Source organism: Lissotriton vulgaris, chromosome 6 (genome assembly GCF_964263255.1).
Source record: "Lissotriton vulgaris chromosome 6, aLisVul1.2, whole genome shotgun sequence".
NCBI classification, from domain to species: Eukaryota; Metazoa; Chordata; class Amphibia; order Caudata; family Salamandridae; genus Lissotriton; species Lissotriton vulgaris.
Window position 1 is genome coordinate 1,127,612,410 of NC_141694.1, and position 19,762 is coordinate 1,127,632,171.

Sequence of the window (19,762 nt, forward strand, 5' to 3'; positions counted from 1 at the left end):
ACATGTAGGTAGCACTGCAATCAGTGCTACAGGGGTTTAGGAATTCGTTATTTACCACCAATTAGAAGTTGGTGGTAAATAATGAAAACCCTTTAAAAAGCATTTTTTTTGCTTTTTAAACAGTGCCATGTTGCAGACATACATGCCCTAAGGGCATGTATGTCTGCAACATGTGCACCCATTCACAATTGAGGGGTGCAACAGGGTGTCAAAGTGACACCCTGCAATATTTCCCCCAATTACCGAATCAGTATTTACCGATTCGGAAATTGACATTCATTCCTATGGGCCTCCAGGCCCATGGGAATGAATGGCAATTACCGAATTGGTAAATATCGATTCGGTAATTACCGAATCATACCGATTCGGTAATGAAATCGGTAAATTTACCTAAATCCCGATTGCCAGTTCTTAAATACCGAATCAGTAAGATTCGGTATTTAAGAATCGGTAATCTGGGATTACCTACATCTGGCCCTAAATAACTCCTAAAGTCTTAAGGAGGCTGCAACACACATTCTAAATATTGTATATTATAAGTGTCATCCATAGCATTATGGGAGTAGCTGATCTTTTTGAAAGGACATCTCAACATACCTATGGACCTCTTAAACTGCTGACATGGTGGTCTTAGTCTTAGCCTGTGCCATTTTGGATGTTTGCTGCATTGTCTTTAACTCCACTTGCCCCACTATCACAGTTACCTTGCCTACACTGTTACGTTATTCAACAATTCCAGGCTTTTTTGCAGGTGTTAGCATCACTGTCATATAGAGTTTGTGAAATCATCAAAATGGATGCCACAAGCAGGACTGGTTGTCACTATTATCAATGAGGAGAGGACTAAGATATTAGTCTAGAATCTCCTTCGATTCTAAAAAAAAAAGTTTTTCATACATGCGCCTATGCACATGTTCAATCATAGGTATTAAATAAATATTTGACTTTGCCTGTTTTGTAATTTACTCAACGCAATAACCTTGACTCTTGAAAGTCTTGTTGGAAAACAGTTTTCTTTTCCTACAAGAAGGTGTTTTATGAGAGGACATGAATTCATGACTTAGTTGTATTCCCTCACATGATGATTTTTTTATATAACTTTTTCAACAATTTGTTACAATATTTGAATGAAAATGTACACCTCAATTTGTGATTTATGTGCGAGAAAACTAAATATATTATAAACATCATACATGGTTTATAGGTTTAATAATGATGCTTTGTAACATTAATTTTCTCAAAATTAATTTCTCTATCCACATAGTCCTGTAGGCAACTGCACGCCACTTGATTCCATTTGACTCAACACAGTGTGAAGGACTATTGAGTATAGAATTTGTCCCTATCTTCCATTTATTGCAGTGGGGTGTACTTGCTAAGCCAGCAATCAATGTTAATTGCTGTCACCCAAAGCAAATTCTGTCAACTATTTTCTTAAATCACAGAACAATCGTGCCTGCCTGGCAGGTTAAAATCAGGTACTACCAACACAGTTTAAAGGTTTTTACACTACCATGCACATTTTTATACTTTAACAGATTTCTACATCTGCACCAAGTTATTGCATTTCAAACACTGGCAAACTGTAAATCACGCCCAAAATATGGTTTCAAAGTAAATATATTATACAGTACTTTAAAAAGGTATTCTGAAACCATCTTCGGAAACAATAAAACTTCACAGTAGAAAAGTCATGTCTTCCAATGGGTGAGAAATGTTCTCATTCTCCATGTAAAAAAGTTCATATTTTTACTAGTGTGTAAACATTGCCCTAAAAAATCCATTATCGGTTTTATCAACTTGCAATTCAGAGTTTGACTCGTTTTGCAAATTAATAAAAGAAACATGAACAAAGCATATCATAATAGAGTAACATTTTTAGACAAAACACGTCAGTCATAAATAAACAACTATTATAAACATTGGTTTAATCTTTTACCTATAATTTCATAAATAATTATATGTGCTGAATATGATAGGCTAATCAGCCACGTCGGTGTAAACAGAATACTGTTGTCCACTTTTCAGAAGTGTTTCTTTTGTTTCTGGCATCAGTGCTTCAAATGGTAAGTGTTCTTAGCCTACAAAAACTGGCACTCTTTTCCAGAAGGGAAACACCAGCACATTTCAGCAGGACGTCGATGTTTTTCCTGGGACAAACACTTGCCCCTCACTGAAGATAATACTTATTCAAAACATTGATTATTCAGACTACCCTTGCTCCATTTCAAGCACTGTGTGTAATCCTGTTCTTTTAAATGCCCACAACAGTGAATATATTTGCATAGGGGACATAGAATAGCCCTTTATATTCATTTCTCCTGAATCTAAAATTGATTACAAAATTCAATCAGCATTCATAAAAAATTCACTTTTAATGTTTTAATACATGCAAAAAATATTAAATTAACGTTCTCCAGCAGAAAATAGGTTAAAAAGGGGACTTGATGGCATTCACAAGATAACAAAATAAGAGGTAGTAAAACATAAAGAACAGACGTTAGAGCTCTGTATAAACCTTCAAATATATAAAGCTCATTTCGTCAGCACAAATGCAATTGATTTCCATTGTATTAAAACTCATTCTCTAGCCACACTATGCCATGACAATTTAAATATAAGTCAACATTTATAACTGTGCTAAGAGTACAGTAATATTTTCATGAGAAATGGTAACAGTGATTAATTGTAAAATGAAAGCGATCTCATTGTCAGGCATATGTCAAAAATTTCGACCAGTTGTAAGGGAGTTTCTTTTCGAAATATCTTTAACAAACAATAAAAAAAAGAAATAGGTCAGCAAAAAATAAGGGTGCTACTCCACATTTTTATTCTCATGGAAATTTAAATGTATTCATGTAAACTGCCTAGTTTTCTGCTCAATCTTTAGTTTGTGAAGTGGTACAGAGTTACTTAGGTCTGAAGCTGAAATGCGTCCTTCCTTTTCAAATGGACTCTAAAAGACAATGTTGTAGCTTAATATAGCAAAAAACTAAGACAGATGCTAGTCTTTCAAATCTTTTAAAATGCTACATGTAGGTAACCTACTATTTTATTAAAAAATAATATATAGAAAAACAAAGTTTCAAGCTGTCTTGTTTCGAAGTACACAACATTAGACAACAGTATTACACCTGGAGACCAGTGTCTAATAAATCTGTGACAGTATATGACGTCTGAAATGTACACAGAGAATCTTTGATCTGAAAATGATTTATAACAATGTCAGCGCATCGACTGTGCCATTCAACTATGGATCCCATAAAATGGGTTGTGCTTCTTTGACATTGCAAACTCTGTAACAAGAACAGCTACAACAACAATAAAATACCACCGTTTCGGTAGTTACCAACCAGAGGAAACACCCACTCTGAAAATCCATATTCAGTAAACATTGGCAGGCATGTTTCCCCCAGTACAAAAGCAGTGACGTCAATGCGCCAAATGCAACACAATAAAAAGTGCTATACACTAGTAGCACTTCTAAAACTGGCCATTAAAACCTTATTTTAAGTTCAAAAGTATGACAAACCGCATACAGGTTTGATGAAATAATTTCAAAGTAAGATTGTATTGCACAAACAATTCTTCATTGGATTATATACTGCAACAATTACGTGGTAAAATGAAGCCATTTTACCTCATGCATGCACTGTGAGAAAACACTAGGGGACTCCCAGAAATCATCAAATATTACACAAAGGAATAGTCTTCTGCAAGTAAGTGACCAGTGTGCAAAACAAATGTGAAAATTGAAAAATGCAGTATTTATCTATTCATTTTTTTGTCAAACTGAAGCATGAATGACCTGGGAAAAATGGACACAAAGATCATTATAGATATAAATATCTTTTTGCTGTCTTCACAGTTGCCTGAGTAGTGCCAAGCTGGTGTTCTCCAGGAACTCAGCTTCAGGTGTTAAGAAACTTTTGTTATTTCAAAAAAAGCTAGATGTGTATCTAAAAACAAAGAACTATGTTTCAGACGTCGAGCTCCCAGTGCTCTCAAGGAGAGATTTATAAATCTGAGAGTTCAAAAACCTTGGAAAAGAGTCTCTGTGCATTAAAGTGTATATCTGAAGTTGGGCATCTTCGTACATGTGAGGATTGGGATCCAATAAGTTTCTGTTGATTGCTTCTCGCACTCTGGAGTCAAGGCTGACCTGAAGAACATGAAAGACAATAATAAACATTTAAGACAGTACAATGATTATTCAAAAGAATTCAATCTTTATTGGTATTAAACATTTGTCATCATACCATATGTCAAAAAGCTAAGTATAAATTCATACATACCATGCCATTCAATTACATCCAAATATGAACATTCGTAAGATACAATAGGGGCATATTTACAAGCCCCTATTGCCACAGGAACATCACTTTTAGTGACGTTTCTGTGGCGATATGTGCTTTGCCTTATTTACAAGGCAGCATTAAGCCATTTAACATGACTTAACGCAGCATTGTAAATAAGGCCCCCTTCCATGCTATGCTCAGTGAGAAAGGGTTGGGCAATGGGTGTTACGGTGGTGTAACGAGGACGGGGACAGGTTGCCGCCGCACCCTGAACCCCGGTGTGAGCCTTTAACCTGTGACCCTCCCTCTTGTTTCCACAGCCTCCGATGCCCCTTGTTTGGAACATGCCCGAGGAACGGTACAGTTGCGATGATGAAGCCAATGGTATCGGGCCCTTTAAGTGGACCGGCGGGAGCATGGAGGAGGAGGAGTCTGGTACCACCTTAAAGGACGTCAGCGAGAGAGCACAGGTGTGTCTATACACCGGAGGAGCGGACAGCGGGTGGAGAGGAGCGGCGTGGAGCAAGAGAGAAGACGAGAGCGGAGTTGGGAGATTGGAGAAGGAGGAGACGCAGGGAACAACGGAGGAGAGAGTGACGCGAAGAACATCGGAGGCGGAGGAGCCGCGAGGAACAGTGCAGGTGGAGGACAGACGGGACCCGGTGGAGACGCAGGAGCCAGGAAGCCAACGGCAATACGATTCACCCAGCCCCACACCAGGAGGGGTGTGGCTTACAGAGGTGCGTAACCGTATCTCGGGCTGGGTTGGAAGAAAGGGTAGCGGCAACCCGTGAGCATTCACACGACCCCTGGTATTCACCGCCCTCACTTCCCTAATACCCGGAACACTTTGGTTTCCTTCACTCCCCACCCGCTGATTGAGTTTTTGAGTAGAGTGTGCGGACTGATACCTCCCTCTCTTGTGTTTTCTCCTATCGGCGGAGCCTGTGTCACAACGGAGCCCAAAGAGGGAAAACGGAGGAGGAGCCCGACTCGTCGAAGGGAAGAAGGAATCCTGAGGAAGAGCCAAAAGGAGAGGAGCAGATCCCCGAGGAGAGCCGTAGCTCGGAAGACCTGTACTGGCTTACTGTTTCACCAAATAAAGCCTACTCGAACAAAGACACGTCTCCTGCCTTTCCCTACCCCGGAAGTTACTGTGGTGGAGAATGCGGGCAACACCTCCATCTGCTTAACAAAGATGGACGACGTCGTCCAACGTTTGGTAAAGGACCAGGAAAGACTGGAATGGGTGATGGAGCAGCAGATCCGGTCGGCAGAAGCAGACAGGGAGATCATGAAGGCGGCCATGACTGCCCGTGCCCTCGACCCTTCCCTAGTGAGTGGACCCGTGACTGTAGGAGGGGCACCACAGAGCATCAGTGGAGTCTCCCTCCAGAAGTATCAGCCTGGGGAGGACCCCGATTCATTTCTACTAAATTTTGAGAAGGCCGCCAGGGCGTGTGGGTGGTTCGTGGGCAAGTGGCCCTTCTTCCTCGCACCATTGCTTATAGGTGAAGCCCAAGCCGCTTATCAAGTGGCGAACCCGACGGGTGAAACCTCATACGCCGACATTAAGAGGATCATTCTGGACCATTTGGAACTGGATCAGGAAGCATACCGCCTCAGGTTCAGAAAAGAAAGAGGAGTACCAGGGGAGACCCCCAAAACTCTATTCGTCCGGCTGAAAATGGCGGCCGACAAGTGGCTAATCCCCAACACATGTACAAAAGAGAAAATAATGGATCGGGTCTACCTAGAACAGTTCTTGGAGGCGCTTCCTTTCGCGGCCCAGAGGTGGATAAGACAGCACCCTAATCTCATCACCTCCCAGGCTGTAGACAGGCAACAACATTCTCCTGTGTCCAGCCACGACCCCCCCCCCTCTCTGGGAGACAGAGAAGCAAAGGGCTGCCAGCAAACCTGAGAAGAAACCATTGAAAGCCCCAGAGCCGGTAAAACCTAAGCCATGGAGACCCGAACCACCTTCTCACAGCGGGCGCAATGTTTCGAATGTGGTAACTGGGGCCACATAGCCCGGATGTGCCCCAGAAGGAAACCGGCCGAGGACCCAATGGAGGTCGGCTACCTTCCAAGGACTGTGTTGTATTCAGCAGAAATGGGACATGAATTCTGAGTGATTGTAAGGGTAAACGGTACCCCCATCCAAGCCCTCCTAGATTCTGGCTGTCGACAGTCGGTGGTACAAACCCAACACGTGAGGCCCCACCAAGTTCTCCCACAGGAACGAGTGAATATTAGGTGTGTACACGGGGACGTTAGACCGTATCCGGTGGCTGTCCTTCCAATAGTCCCCTTGAAGGGAACACCACATACGATCAGAGTAGGCGTGCTGTCGTCTCTCCCTGAAGACCTCATAATAGGGACTGATAATTCGGCATTCCTGGACATGTTTAGCCAGAGTCTGGGGCCCCGCAAACCACTGGCTAGGGATGGTATGAACAACCGGCCTATACCGGCTTTTGTGTCCCCTGAGCCGTGGGTACTGGACCGTAGTTTTCGTTTCTCTCAGGCAAACTACGCTACTCTGTTCAACGCCTGGGAGAACGCACATCAGAATCAGGGCCAAACACCCCAGGTATACTCTCGTTTTTTTGTGAAAAACGACCTGCTTTATCAACAGGGACGGAAGGACGATCCTGAACAGCTTCTGGTCCCCGCTACGTTTCGGGAACAAGTGCTCTTCTACTCCCACGCCCACTTGGTAGCTGGTCACAAAGGAGCGGAAAAAAATACACAAAATATCCTGCGGCACTTTTACTGGCCAGGGATTTATAAAGACACCATGTCATACTGTCAGGAATGCGAGGCATGCCAGAAGCAGAACATGACCCGACCCCCGGCTGTCCCTCTACAACCCCTTCCCATGATTGGGGTTCCATTCGAGAGGGTAGGCATGGATCTTATCGGGCCTCTACCGAAGACCAGGAAAGGACATCAATACGTCCTCGTGATCGTGGACTACTCTACGAGGCTTCCGGAGGCTTTTCCGCTGACCACCACCACGACCAAACAAGTGGCTGACAAAATGCTGGAGCTCTTTTCAAGGGTGGGGTTCCCCAAAGAGGTCCTCACGGATCAGGGAACCCCCTTTGTATCAAGGCTCATGAAGGAGGTCTGTCAGCTCCTGAACATCCATCAGATAAGAACCACTGTATACCACCCCGAAACAGACGGACTCGTGGAGAGATACAATCCCTAAAGCCCACTCTCCGGAAGATGCTGGAGGTTAACGGAGCTGAATGGGACCAGGTCCTGCCCCTGGCATTGTATGTTATCCGAAGGCAAAAATAAAGTAGCCTGGGTTTCTCGTTGTTCGAGCTTTTGTATGGACGACAACCCCGATCGCTCCTAGACATGACAAAAGAGGCCTGGAAGAACGAGACCCCGTAAGAAACCCTGAAAACCCTAGAATACGCTGGGAACCTTCGCTCCAAGTTAGGGAAATTGAGAGACCTGGCATACACCAATCTGGAAAAGAGCAAACTGAAGCAAAAAACCATACATGACAAAGGAAAGAAATGGAGAAAGCTACAAAAGGATGATTGGGCGTTAGTTCTAATGCCCTCCTCTACTCAGAAGTTCAAGGCAGAATGGGGGGCCCCAATCGGATAGTGTCAACCATAGGTAACACCAGTTATAAATTGCAAATCAATCCCCGAAAGACCCAAGTCTATCATATCAACATGTTAAAAAAGTGGCTGGGTCCTCCGCCCTTAGGGGTCCATCTTGCAAAACGCCAAACCCCCAGAGTCAACAACCACCCTAGACCGACTCGTGATCAACGAGGACCTGCGGGATGAGGAGAAACAAGAGCTGATGGAAACACTACAGGGACACCCCACCATATTCTCGGACCAACCAGGAAGAACCACCCTCACGGAACACCAGATACAGACCCAACCGGGGAAGATAGTCAAAACACGACCATATCGAATACCAGAATCCCGGTGTCGAGGGATCCGACATGCTGAAGCTCGGCGTCATACGACCCTCCCAAAGCAACTGGTCAAGCCCTATTGTAATGATACCAAAGCTGATGGTACAAGCAGATTCTGCATGGATTTCCGTGCCCTCAATGAAATCTCATCATTTGACGCTTACCCTACTACACAGATAGATGAACTGATCGAGAAACTAGGGGAAGCCAGATACATTAGTACAATAGACCTAACAAATGGGGTATTGGCAAGTACCCCTCAGGGAAGAAGACCGACACAAGACCGCCTTTTCCACTGAGGACGGGCATTTTGAGTTGATATCAGCGTCTTCAGCCGGGACTGGAAGACACATATGACCCATCTACATCAGGTCTTGGATACTCATGAAAGGGCTGGTCTGAAAATCAATGCGATGAAATCCCGCATGGCGTTTCAGAAGGTGAAATATTTGGGATATGTCCTCGGACATGGCCTTATCGAGCCACAATTCGAGAAGGTACGAGCCATAGCTGAGACGGGGTTCCCCAGCACAAAAAAAGAGATGCGAACTTTCTTGGGGCTCATTGGTTACTACAGATGCTTCATCCCACATTTCGCCCAACTAGCAGCCCCCCTTATGGAGACCCTGAAAACCAGGGTCAAACAAACAGACCTCTTGTCCCCTACCACCGAGATGCAGGAAGCCTTCACTGCCCTAAAACGCATTATTACTTCCACCACCATTCTTTCTTCTCCTGACTTCTCCCGTCCCTTCTCCCTTCACACGGATGCATCCGAATACGGGATAGGGGAGGTGTTATCCCAGACAGGGGCAGACGGGTTAGACCATCCTATCCTCTAGATCAGCAGGAAGTTGTTCCCAAGGAAGCTCCGGTACCCCACGGTAGAGAAAGAGTGTTTGGCCATAAGGTGGGCAGTGGACAAATTAGTGTACTATTTGGAGGGGCGACCATTTACCCTCTATACTGACCCTGCTCCCCTCCAATGGATGGCCCGCAACAGGTCAAACAATGCCCGGGTGATGCGTTGGTTCTTGGCTCTACAGCCGTATGCGTTTACAGTCCGTCACAAGAAGGGCATCGACAATACCGGGGCTGATTATCTCTCCAGAAATCCACTTCCCGAACGGAAGTGTCCAGGGGGGATGGTGTGTAACGAGGACGGGGACGGGTTGCCACCGCACCCTGAACCCCAGTGTGAGCCTTTAACCTGTGACCCCTCCCTCTTGTTTTCACAGCCTCCAATGCCCCATGTCTGGAACATGCACGAGGAACGGTACAGTTGCGACGATGAAGACGATGGTCTCGGGCCCTTTAAGTGGACCGGCTGGAGCATGGAGGAGGAGGAGTCTGGTACCACCTTAAAGGACGTCAGCGAGAGAGCACAGGTGTGTCTATACACCGGAGGAGCGGACAGCGGGTGAGGAGGAGAGGCGTGGAGCAAGAGAGAAGACGAGAGCGGAGCGGCTGGACTGTTCCCATGAGGCACAGGGTCAGACTGATTTGCATATAGCCATGTCTGAACTAGGGTGGCAGAGTGGGCTAAAGAACGGTGATGGATTAAACCCAGATCTTTTGACTGGGTGTGAGTGTTTGATTGATTCAGATGCTCCGTCCATCACCACCCCCTTTTGTACCGCTTCTTGCGGCCATAAGTGTTGCAGGGTATGCTCAGACGTGAGTCCATTGCTCACTTTGCCACTGGATTCAAGCAAGCCGGGCTGAAGATGGCTGGAATGCCAGAAACCGGTCCTCGGAAGCTTGTTTCCGGTCCAGGGAAGACATGGCTTGGCAGTTCGGGCTGGACTGTTCCCATGAGGCACAGGGTCAGACTGACTTGCACATAGCCATGTCTGAACTTGGGTGGCAGAGTGGGCTAAAGAACGGTGATGGATTAAACCCAGATCTTTTGACTGGGTGTGAGTGTTTGATTGATTCAGATGCTCCGTCCATCACCAGAAGTGTGGCTCAATGGTTAGAGCGGCAGACCCTGATGCAGAAGTCTAGCCTGGGACCAGGGTTCAATTCCCCGCCTCGGTGGGTCTTGGGATCAAAAATTCCACGGACCTGATAATTCTCGCCTCGGTGCCTTTTCTAATCATAGTGTCCCACTCTGCAACTCTGGGCAATAGCTTGCTTAATCTCCACAACGGCCCCCACAACGCTAAGGATGCCTGGCCTTCACCCTGGGGGTGCCCAGGAGTGGATGCCTAACAGGAAAAGCCAGGACGGATTCCACAGCGGTATTCGTAAAAGCGCCTTGAGACCCTTGCGGGTGAGTAGAGCGCTATACAAATATCAATTTACATTTACATTTACCCCCTTTTGTACCGCTTTAATTGACCAAAGACATTTGTCAGCTATTGTATCATTTATGGGGTCAAATAAGCTCAAGGAAATTCAAGATCAATGACTCGATTTGTGTGACCATAGGTTTGGGTCTCTGTTCTAACAACATGGCCTATATAATCAGTATGTATGGAGCCTAGCATGTCTCGATATGGCATTATCAAAAATGGGGTTACCCATAAAGTCAAAAGGACCTGGGTATCGTTCGGTACAGAAAAACAATGGTCCAAGACTATTATTTATAATTCATAATACTCTATCATTGACGTCGTATAAATATCAAGGCATATAAGATCATAGGCATACAAAGGAAAAGTAGAGAAACCACCTCCAAGAGGTGGACTGATATTTTTAGTTTACTCAGTCTCACAAAACAATATTTCGTTGATGTAATGATAAGAAAAGAAGTACGTGAGGAGTTGGTGCTCAAGTGAAGGAGTAAAGAAAAAGGAGAGGAATCTGTAGGTCGACGCATCTGAATTGGCCTACATCCTACCTCTGCCCGTACTCCTGACCCACCAATGAAATTACTCTGTTGACTAGGAAACTTCACATTTAATTACATACATACGGAATTGTACATATAGAGGTAGGCTGTGAACTCTAAGGGAGACTATTCTCAACCAGTGTGGGTCCTCTTTTGTGTTTTTTGTAAATATTTGAATCTCCTGAATACAGCTTCCTCTCCTTTTTTAGGTCGAAGGCCTAAAAGGCTGCGCTTGCGCAGTCTTAGGCCGGAGATTTAATGACTCTTAGTAGCGCAGAGGGTCCCGCCTCCCTGCTCTGTCTCTCCACCATTGGCTGGCTTCCTAAATGGAGGCCAGCCATTGGAGGAAAGAGCCGTCCCTCCAAAGAAGCCCCGTCTTTTTCGGATTTGGGGGCGTCATTTTTGCTGTTCTTTAGACAGTGACGTCGTCTGTCACTCAGAACAGCAAAACACGCCCCCAATTCCGAAAAATTTCAGAAGCGCCGGCCGCCATTAAGCTGTTTGTTGTAGATGAGGTAGGTCGCATGCTCCCGCTGTCCTCGTTCCCGCCCCGAATCCGAAAGTCGTTGTGGCCGCCGTTTTGTTTTTGCCGTTTTATTTTTGTTTCCATTAGCAGAGTGGCTGATGTCAGAGATAAAGGAGCGGGCGCGCGGGGGCCCTTTGAAGCTCTGCGTGCACTCATGACATGTCCCGTGGGCTCGGCCGGTCTTGGCGTATCACTGTTCGTGGCTCCCGCCCCCTCCCGCCGTTCGTGGCTCCCGCTGTCCCCCCTCGCGCCTCCTCCCGCTGTTCGTGGCTCCCGCTGTGGTAGGTGTCTTAGCTCTATTGCCTGCTTATTTCATCAGGTAAGCAAACTGCTTGGACGAGAGTGCTACTGTAGTACAAAAGCCCGCCCATGCTCTATGGGTGCTGGTCTCTCTCCCCCGCGCGAGTCTCTCTCCCCCCCCTGAGTCTCTCTCCCCCCCTCCCCCCGCGCGAGTCTCTCTCCCCCCCTCGCGAGTCTCTCTCCCCCCCTCCCCCCGCGAGTCTCTCCCCCTCCCCCCGCGAGTCTCTTTCCCCCCTCCCCCCGCGAGTCACTCTCCCCCCCTCCCCCCGCAAGTCACTCTCCCCCCTCCCCCCGCAAGTCTCTCCCCCGCGCGAGTCTCTCCCGGTTCCCCCCCGCGCGAGTCTCGCCCCCCTCCGACCCCGCGCGAGTCTCTCCCCCCGAGTCTCTCCCCCCCTCCCCGTGCGAGTCTCTCCCCCCCCTCGAATCGGGGTAATAGAAACAATCTGTTTGCATTGAACATGTATGCATGCTGAGTTTATATAGAAGCAACCTGGGGCGAGAGGGAGGAGTATGGGGTGCCTATCGTGCTTATTTTGTGTATTGATTGCTGCACTTGGCCATTCACAATCTACTATTGGAGATTTACGTATATTTGGATTACAATATAACCCAGCTGGTCATTAGTTGCATTAATATGTAATTGATCGCTAATCTTGAGCTGTTTTAACTCGGACAGTTACGTGCTCATTACTTCACTGTAACCCTCAAACTTTCACCTTATGTCCGTGGTATTCATTTATAGTATTTGTCAGTCCAGCTCTGACACGGGCAGTCAAATAAGTTTTCTCTAAATTTATTTTTTAACCCCCGCGCGAGTCCCCCTCTCCCCCGCGAGTATTGTGTGTGTGAAATTAAGTCCTTCAGATAGTTAATCTGGGACAAGAAGATGGGAAGTGGATAGCATTACCCTGGAAGACCTGTTCTGTTAAATCATGTGACACGGAAGACTGATGCACTGCAATGTAGGTACATGGTTATTTGTGTCAGAAAGTAATCGGGGTAATAGAAACAATCTGTTTACATTGAACATGTATGCCTGCTGAGTTTATACAGAAGCAACCTGGGGCGGGAGGGAGGAGTATGGGGTGCCTATCGTGCTTATTTTGTGTATTGATTGCTGCACTTGGCCATTCACAATCTACTGTTGGAGATTTACGTATATTTGGATTGCAATATAACCCAGCTGGTCATTAGTTGCATTAATATGTAAGTGATCGCTAATCTCGAGCTGTTTTAACTCAGACAGTTACGTACTCATTACTTCACTGTAACCCTCAAACTTTCACCTTATGTCCGTGGTATTAATTTATAGTATTTGTCAGTCCAGTTCTGAAACGGGCAGTCAAATAAGTTTTCTCTAAATTTATTTTTTAACCCCCGCGCGAGTCCCCCTCTCCCCCTGGCCCGCGAGTATTGTGTGTGTGAAATTAAGTCCTTCAGATAGTTAATCTGGGCCAAGAAGATGGGAAGTGGATAGCATTACCCTGGAAGACCTGTTCCGTTAAATCATGTGACACGGAAAACTGATGCACCGCACTGTAGGTACATGAATATTTGTGTCAGAAAGTAATCGGGGTAATAGAAACAATCTGTTTACATTGAACATGTATGCATGCTGAGTTTATACAGAAGCAACCTGGGGCGGGAGGGAGGAGTATGGGGTGCCTATCGTGCTTATTTTGTGTATTGATTGCTGCACTTGGCCATTCACAATCTACTGTTGGAGATTTACGTATATTTGGATTGCAATATAACCCAGCTGGTCATTAGTTGCATTAATATGTAAGTGATCGCTAATCTCGAGCTGTTTTAACTCGGACAGTTACGTGCTCATTACTTCACTGTAACCCTCAAACTTTCACCTTATGTCCGTGGTATTCATTTATAGTATTTGTCAGTCCAGCTCTGACACGGGCAGTCAAATAAGTTTTCTCTAAATTTATTTTTTAACCCCCGCGCGAGTCCCCATCTCCCCCTCCCCAGCGAGTATTGTGTGTGTGAAATTAAGTCCTTCAGATAGTTAATCTGGGACAAGAAGATGGAAAGTGGATAGCATTACCCTGGAAGACCTGTTCCGTTAAATCATGTGACACGGAAGACTGATGCACCGCAATGTAGGTACATGGTTATTTGTGTCAGAAAGTAATCAGGGTAATAGAAACAATCTGTTTACATTGAACATGTATGCATGCTGAGTTTATACAGAAGCAATCTGGGGCGAGAGGGAGCAGTATGGGGTGCCTATTGTGCTTATTTTGTGTATTGATTGCTGCACTTGGCCATTCACAATCTACTGTTGGAGATTTACGTATATTTGGATTGCAATATAAACCAGCTGGTCATTAGTTGCATTAATATGTAAGTGATCGCTAATCTCGAGCTGTTTTAACTCGGACAGTTACGTACTCATTACTTCACTGCAACCCTCAAACTTTCACCTTATGTCCGTGGTATTAATTTATAGTATTTGTCAGTCCAGCTCTGACACGGGCAGTCAAATAAGTTTTCTCTAAATTTACTTTTTTAACCCCCGCGCGAGTCCCCCTCTCCCCCTGGCCCGCGAGTATTGTATGTGTGAAATTAAGTCCTTCAGATAGTTAATCTGGGACAAGAAGATGGGAAGTGGATAGCATTACCCTGGAAGACCTGTTCCGTTAAATCATGTGACACGGAAGACTGATGCACCGCAATGTAGGTACATGGTTATTTGTGTCAGAAAGTAATCGGGCTAATAGAAACAATCTGTTTACATTGAACATGTATGCATGCTGAGTTTATACAGAAGCAACCTGGGGCGGGAGGGAGGAGTATGGGGTGCCTATCATGCTTATTTTGTGTATTGATTGCTGCACTTGGCCATTCACAATCTACTGTTGGAGATTTACGTATATTTGGATTGCAATATAACCCAGCTGGTCATTAGTTGCATTAATATGTAAGTGATCGCTAATCTCGAGCTATTTTAACTCGGACAGTTACGTGCTCATTACTTCACTGTAACCCTCAAACTTTCACCTTATGTCCGTGGTATTCATTTATAGTATTTGTCAGTCATGCTCTGACACGGGCAGTCAAATACGTTTTCTCTAAATTTATTTTTTAACCCCCGCGCGAGTCCCCCTCTCCCCCTCCCCCGCGAGTATTGTGTGTGTGAAATTAAGTCCTTCAGATAGTTAATCTGGGACAAGAAGATGGAAAGTGGATAGCATTACCCTGGAAGACCTGTTCCGTTAAATCATGTGACACGGAAGACTGATGCACCGCAATGTAGGTACATGGTTATTTGTGTCAGAAAGTAATCGGGGTAATAGAAACAATCTGTTTACATTGAACATGTATGCATCCTGAGTTTATACAGAAGCAACCTAGGGCGAGAGGGAGGAGTATGGGGTGCCTATCGTGCTTATTTTGTGTATTGATTGCTGCACTTGGCCATTCACAATCTACTGCTGGAGATTTACGTATATTTGGATTGCAATATAACCCAGCTGGTCATTAGTTGCATTAATATGTAATTGATCGCTAATCTCGAGCTGTTTTAACTCAGACAGTTACGTGCTCATTACTTCACTGTAACCCTCAAACTTTACCTTATGTCCGTGGTATTCATTTATAGTATTTGTCAGTCCAGCTCTGGCTCAGACACGGGCAGTCAGGTAAGTTTTCTCTAAATTTATTTTTTAACCCCCGCGCAAGTCCCCCTCCCCCCTCCCACCTCCCCCCTCCCCCTCCCGCCTCTCCCCTCTCCCCTCTCCCCTCTCCCCTCCCCCCTCTCCCCTCTCCCCTCCCACCTCTCCCCTCCCCGCGAGTATTGTGTGTGTGAAATTAAGTCCTTCAGATAGTTAATCTGGGACAAGAAGATGGGAAGTGGATAGCATTACCCTGGAAGACCTGTTCCGTTAAATCATGTGACACGGAAGACTGATTATGTTTTTGTATGGACAGTGCATGTGTTTTTCTGGCATGCAGATTGTTGTGTGCGGGTCTGCAGTGCTTTATATTAGGTCTGTCGTCCTAATTGTGACAAAAAGGTAGTGGTGAATATTTTTTTGATCTAGTATACTTCAAAAGAATTGTAATTTCACTACTGTGTAATTATAAATGACTATTATCCCCAAATATTCATGCCCTGATGTTTACGATCTGTGTATTACGATTCAATTGTGGGATCCTTCAGCTCACTGTGAATACGTGTGCGAAATGTTACGTTTCTCCTCTGTGTCATCAGTGTAAGGACCCTTTAATTCAGTAACTTTTAATTGTTGTCTTCTTTAATGTAATGTATTTAAACATGTATCCTAAGAATGAAAATGTTTTTATGACCTGACTTGTCGTGCTTTTGTTACAAAAACAAACCCAGTCTGTGTTCCTTGCACGGTTTTCCAGTTCAGGAAAGTTCCAGTTCACTCTCCCCTCAGCCTCTCCCTGCACCGTCCCTTTATTGCTGCACTCTCTCCTTAGCCTCTCCTTGCACCATCCCTTCACTGCTGCACTCTCCTCCGCCTCTCACTGCACCGTCACTTCACTGCTGCACTCACTCCTCATCCCCACTGCACCGTCCCTTCACTGCTGCACTCTCTGCTCAGCCTCCCATTGCATTGTCCCTTCACTGCTGCACTATCCTCAGCCTCTCCCTGCACTGTCCCTTCACTCATGCACTCTCTGCTCAGCCCCCCATTGCATCGTCCCTTCACTGCTGCACTCTCCTCAGCCTCTCCCTGCACCGTCCCTTCACTGGTGCACTCTCCTCAGTCTCTCACTGCACCATACCTTCACTGCTGCACTCTCTCCTCAGCCTCTCCCTGCACCATTCCTTCACTGATGCACTCTCTCCTCAGCCTCTCCCTGCACCGGCCCTTCACTGATGCACTCTCTCCTCAGCCTCTCCCTGCACCGTTCCTTTATTGCTGCACTCTCTCCTTAGCCTCTCCTTGCACCGTCCCTTCACTGCTGTACTCTCCTCCGCCTCTCACTGCACCGTCACTTCACTGCTGCACTCACTCCTCATCCCCACTGTACGTCCCTTTACTGCTGCACTCTCCTCAGCCTCTCACTGCACCGTCACTTCGCTGCTGCACTCACTCCTCATCCCCACTGCACCGTCCCTTCACTGCTGCACTCTCCTCAGCCTCTCACTGCACCATCCCTTCACTCTCTCCTCAGCTCCACTATACCGTCCCTTCGAACTCTCTCTCTCACTACCTCACTCTCTCACTACCTCACTCTCTCTTTCACTAACTCACTATCTCTCTCACTACCTCACTATCTCTCACACTACTACACTATCTCTCATTCACTCTCTCTCTACCTCAATCTCTACCTCACTACTCAACCCTCTTTTTCACAGCATCACAATATCTCTACCACAGTAACTATCTCTCTAACACACTACTTCACAACTTCACTCTCTCTATCTCACTACCTCACTCTCTCTACATCACTACCTCACTCTATCTATTACTATCTCACTATCTCACTGCCTCACTATATCACGACACACTCTCTCAAAAATTCACTACAACACTCTCACTACCTCACAACTTCACTCTCTCTAACTCACTGCTTCACTCTCTCTCTATCTCACTACCTCACACTCTCTATATACTACCTCACTCTATTTCTATCTCACTATCTCTCTCTCACTATATCACGACACACTCTCTCTAAAATTCACTACATCACTCTCTCACTACCACACAACTTCACTCTCTCTCTAACTCACTACTTCACTCTCTCTCTATCTCACTACCGCACTCTCTCTCTCTCTCTCAAATACACTAACTCACTTTCACTCTCTCATACACTACCTCACTCTCTCTCTAGCTCACTACTTCACAACATCGCTCTGTTTCTATCTCAATACAGCACAACAACTCTCACCCTCACTACCTCATTCTTTCACTACCTCACTCTCTCTTTCTCTCACTACCTCACTCTATATCTACTTCACTCTCCCACAAAACAAAAATAACTACATCACTACTCAAATTAAATCTATAACACTATCTCACTCTCTCTCTCACTAACTCTCTCCATAACATCACTCTATCTATTTCGATATCACTCTCACTACCTAACTATAGCACAAGTCACTCACTCAAAAAATAACTACAACACTCTCTCGCTGACTCACTCTCTATCTCACTAGCTCACAAGTTCACTCTCTCTCTCCAACTCACTACGTCACTCTCTATCTCACTAACTCTCTCTTTCTATCTCACTAAGTCACTTTCACTCTCTCTTACACTACCTCAATCCTTCTCTATCTCACTACGTCACAACATCACTCATTGTTTCTATCTCACTACCACCAAAAATCACTCTCCATCACTACCTCACTCTATCTACCTCACTCTCTCTCTCACTACCTCACTCTCTCTTTCTATCTCACTAAGTCACTTTCACTCTCTTTCACTACCTCACTCTCTCTATCTCACTACCTCACAAACTCACTCACTGTTTGTATCTCACTACCTCAGAACATCCCTCTACCTAACTCTTTCACTACCTCACTTTCTCTGTCTCTCACTACCTCACTCTCTATCTACCTATCTCTCACTACATAACTCTCTACCTCACTACTCCACTCTGTCTCACTATCTCACAATTTCTCTCTCTCAAAACATCACTACCTCACTCTCTAGCTCACAACCTCACAACTTCACTCTCTTTCTCTAACTCACTACCTCATTCACTCTCTATCTCACTACCTCACTCTTTCTGTCTCACTAACTCACTTTCACTCTCTTTCACAACCTCTTTCTCTATCTCACTACATCACAACATCACTCTATGCTTATATCTCACTACCTCACAACATCCCTCTCCCTCACTACCTCACTCTTTACTACCTCACTCTCTATCTCACTACCTCACTCTCTATCTACCTCACTCTCTCCACTACCTCACTCTCTCTCTATTTCAATACCTCACTCGCTCTCTCTATCTCACTACCTCACTCTCTCTCTGCTAATGCAATAGTTATCACATATGCAAAAAACAAAGCTAATGCCAATACAAATGACAATGCCATTTATTTAGGGATACAAAAAAGATACAAAAATAATGAGCAATACCAATAGCTCTACCTATAACATTGCCGAGACCATTGCATTGTAAATGCTTGTCTTTACTCCTTCACCTGAGCACCAACTCCTCGCGTACTTCTTTTCTCTCTGATGATAACCGTGAAAAGTATTGTATGTTACATCAATGAAATATTGTTTTGTGTGACTGAATAAACTAAAAATATCAGCCCACCTCTTGGAAGTGGATCCTCTACTTTTCCTTTGTATGTCTATGATCTTATGTGCCTTGATAATTATACGAAATCAATGATAGAGTATTATAAATAATAGTCTTGGACCACTGTCTCGATATGGAAGCCTTCCAAGGTGAACATATTCTCACATATGGCAATCCATAGAGGACCAATATCATCACATGGAGGAGATATATTGACGATATATGGATCCTGTGGCATGGCAATACCAACAACTGTGCTGACTTTTGCATATGGGTCAACACCCTTAACTCTTTCCTGAAATTTAATAGAACTGTATCTGAACATTCAGGACCAACTGATCACCAGAGAAGCAGGCAGACTGCTTACCATGAACTACAAAAAACCAACAGACAGGAAGAGTCCTGTCCCATATGATAGCCTCGACCTTAAAGCCCTTCGAGTTAACCTTCTCGTGGGCAATTTTGTTGCTACGCACTGATGGTCATAGAGGGGAGGGGCAGACACCATCCCTTCAGTGCTTAATTTGTAAAATACTAAGTGCAGGTGTTCAAATTTTTTAAGGAGGCCACACCCACACACCCTCGCTCCACCCACCCAC

At 45.2% G+C, this 19,762-nt stretch overlaps 1 protein-coding gene across 2 annotated transcripts in view; it reads right to left on the bottom strand.

Annotated features, from left to right (window-relative positions):
- Window positions 1-2,356: 2,356 nt before the first annotated feature.
- RGS17 (regulator of G protein signaling 17) overlaps window positions 2,357-19,762 on the bottom strand; it is a 320,291-nt gene continuing 302,885 nt past the window's right edge. The window contains exon 6 of one of the 2 annotated variants that reach the window (XM_086927222.1): window positions 2,357-4,162. In XM_086927222.1, the coding sequence (XP_086783348.1) occupies window positions 3,974-4,162 (189 nt within the window). In that variant the 3' untranslated portion in view covers window positions 2,357-3,973. The remainder of the gene's footprint in view (window positions 4,163-19,762) is intronic. The other variant, XM_086927221.1, reaches the window with a different exon arrangement.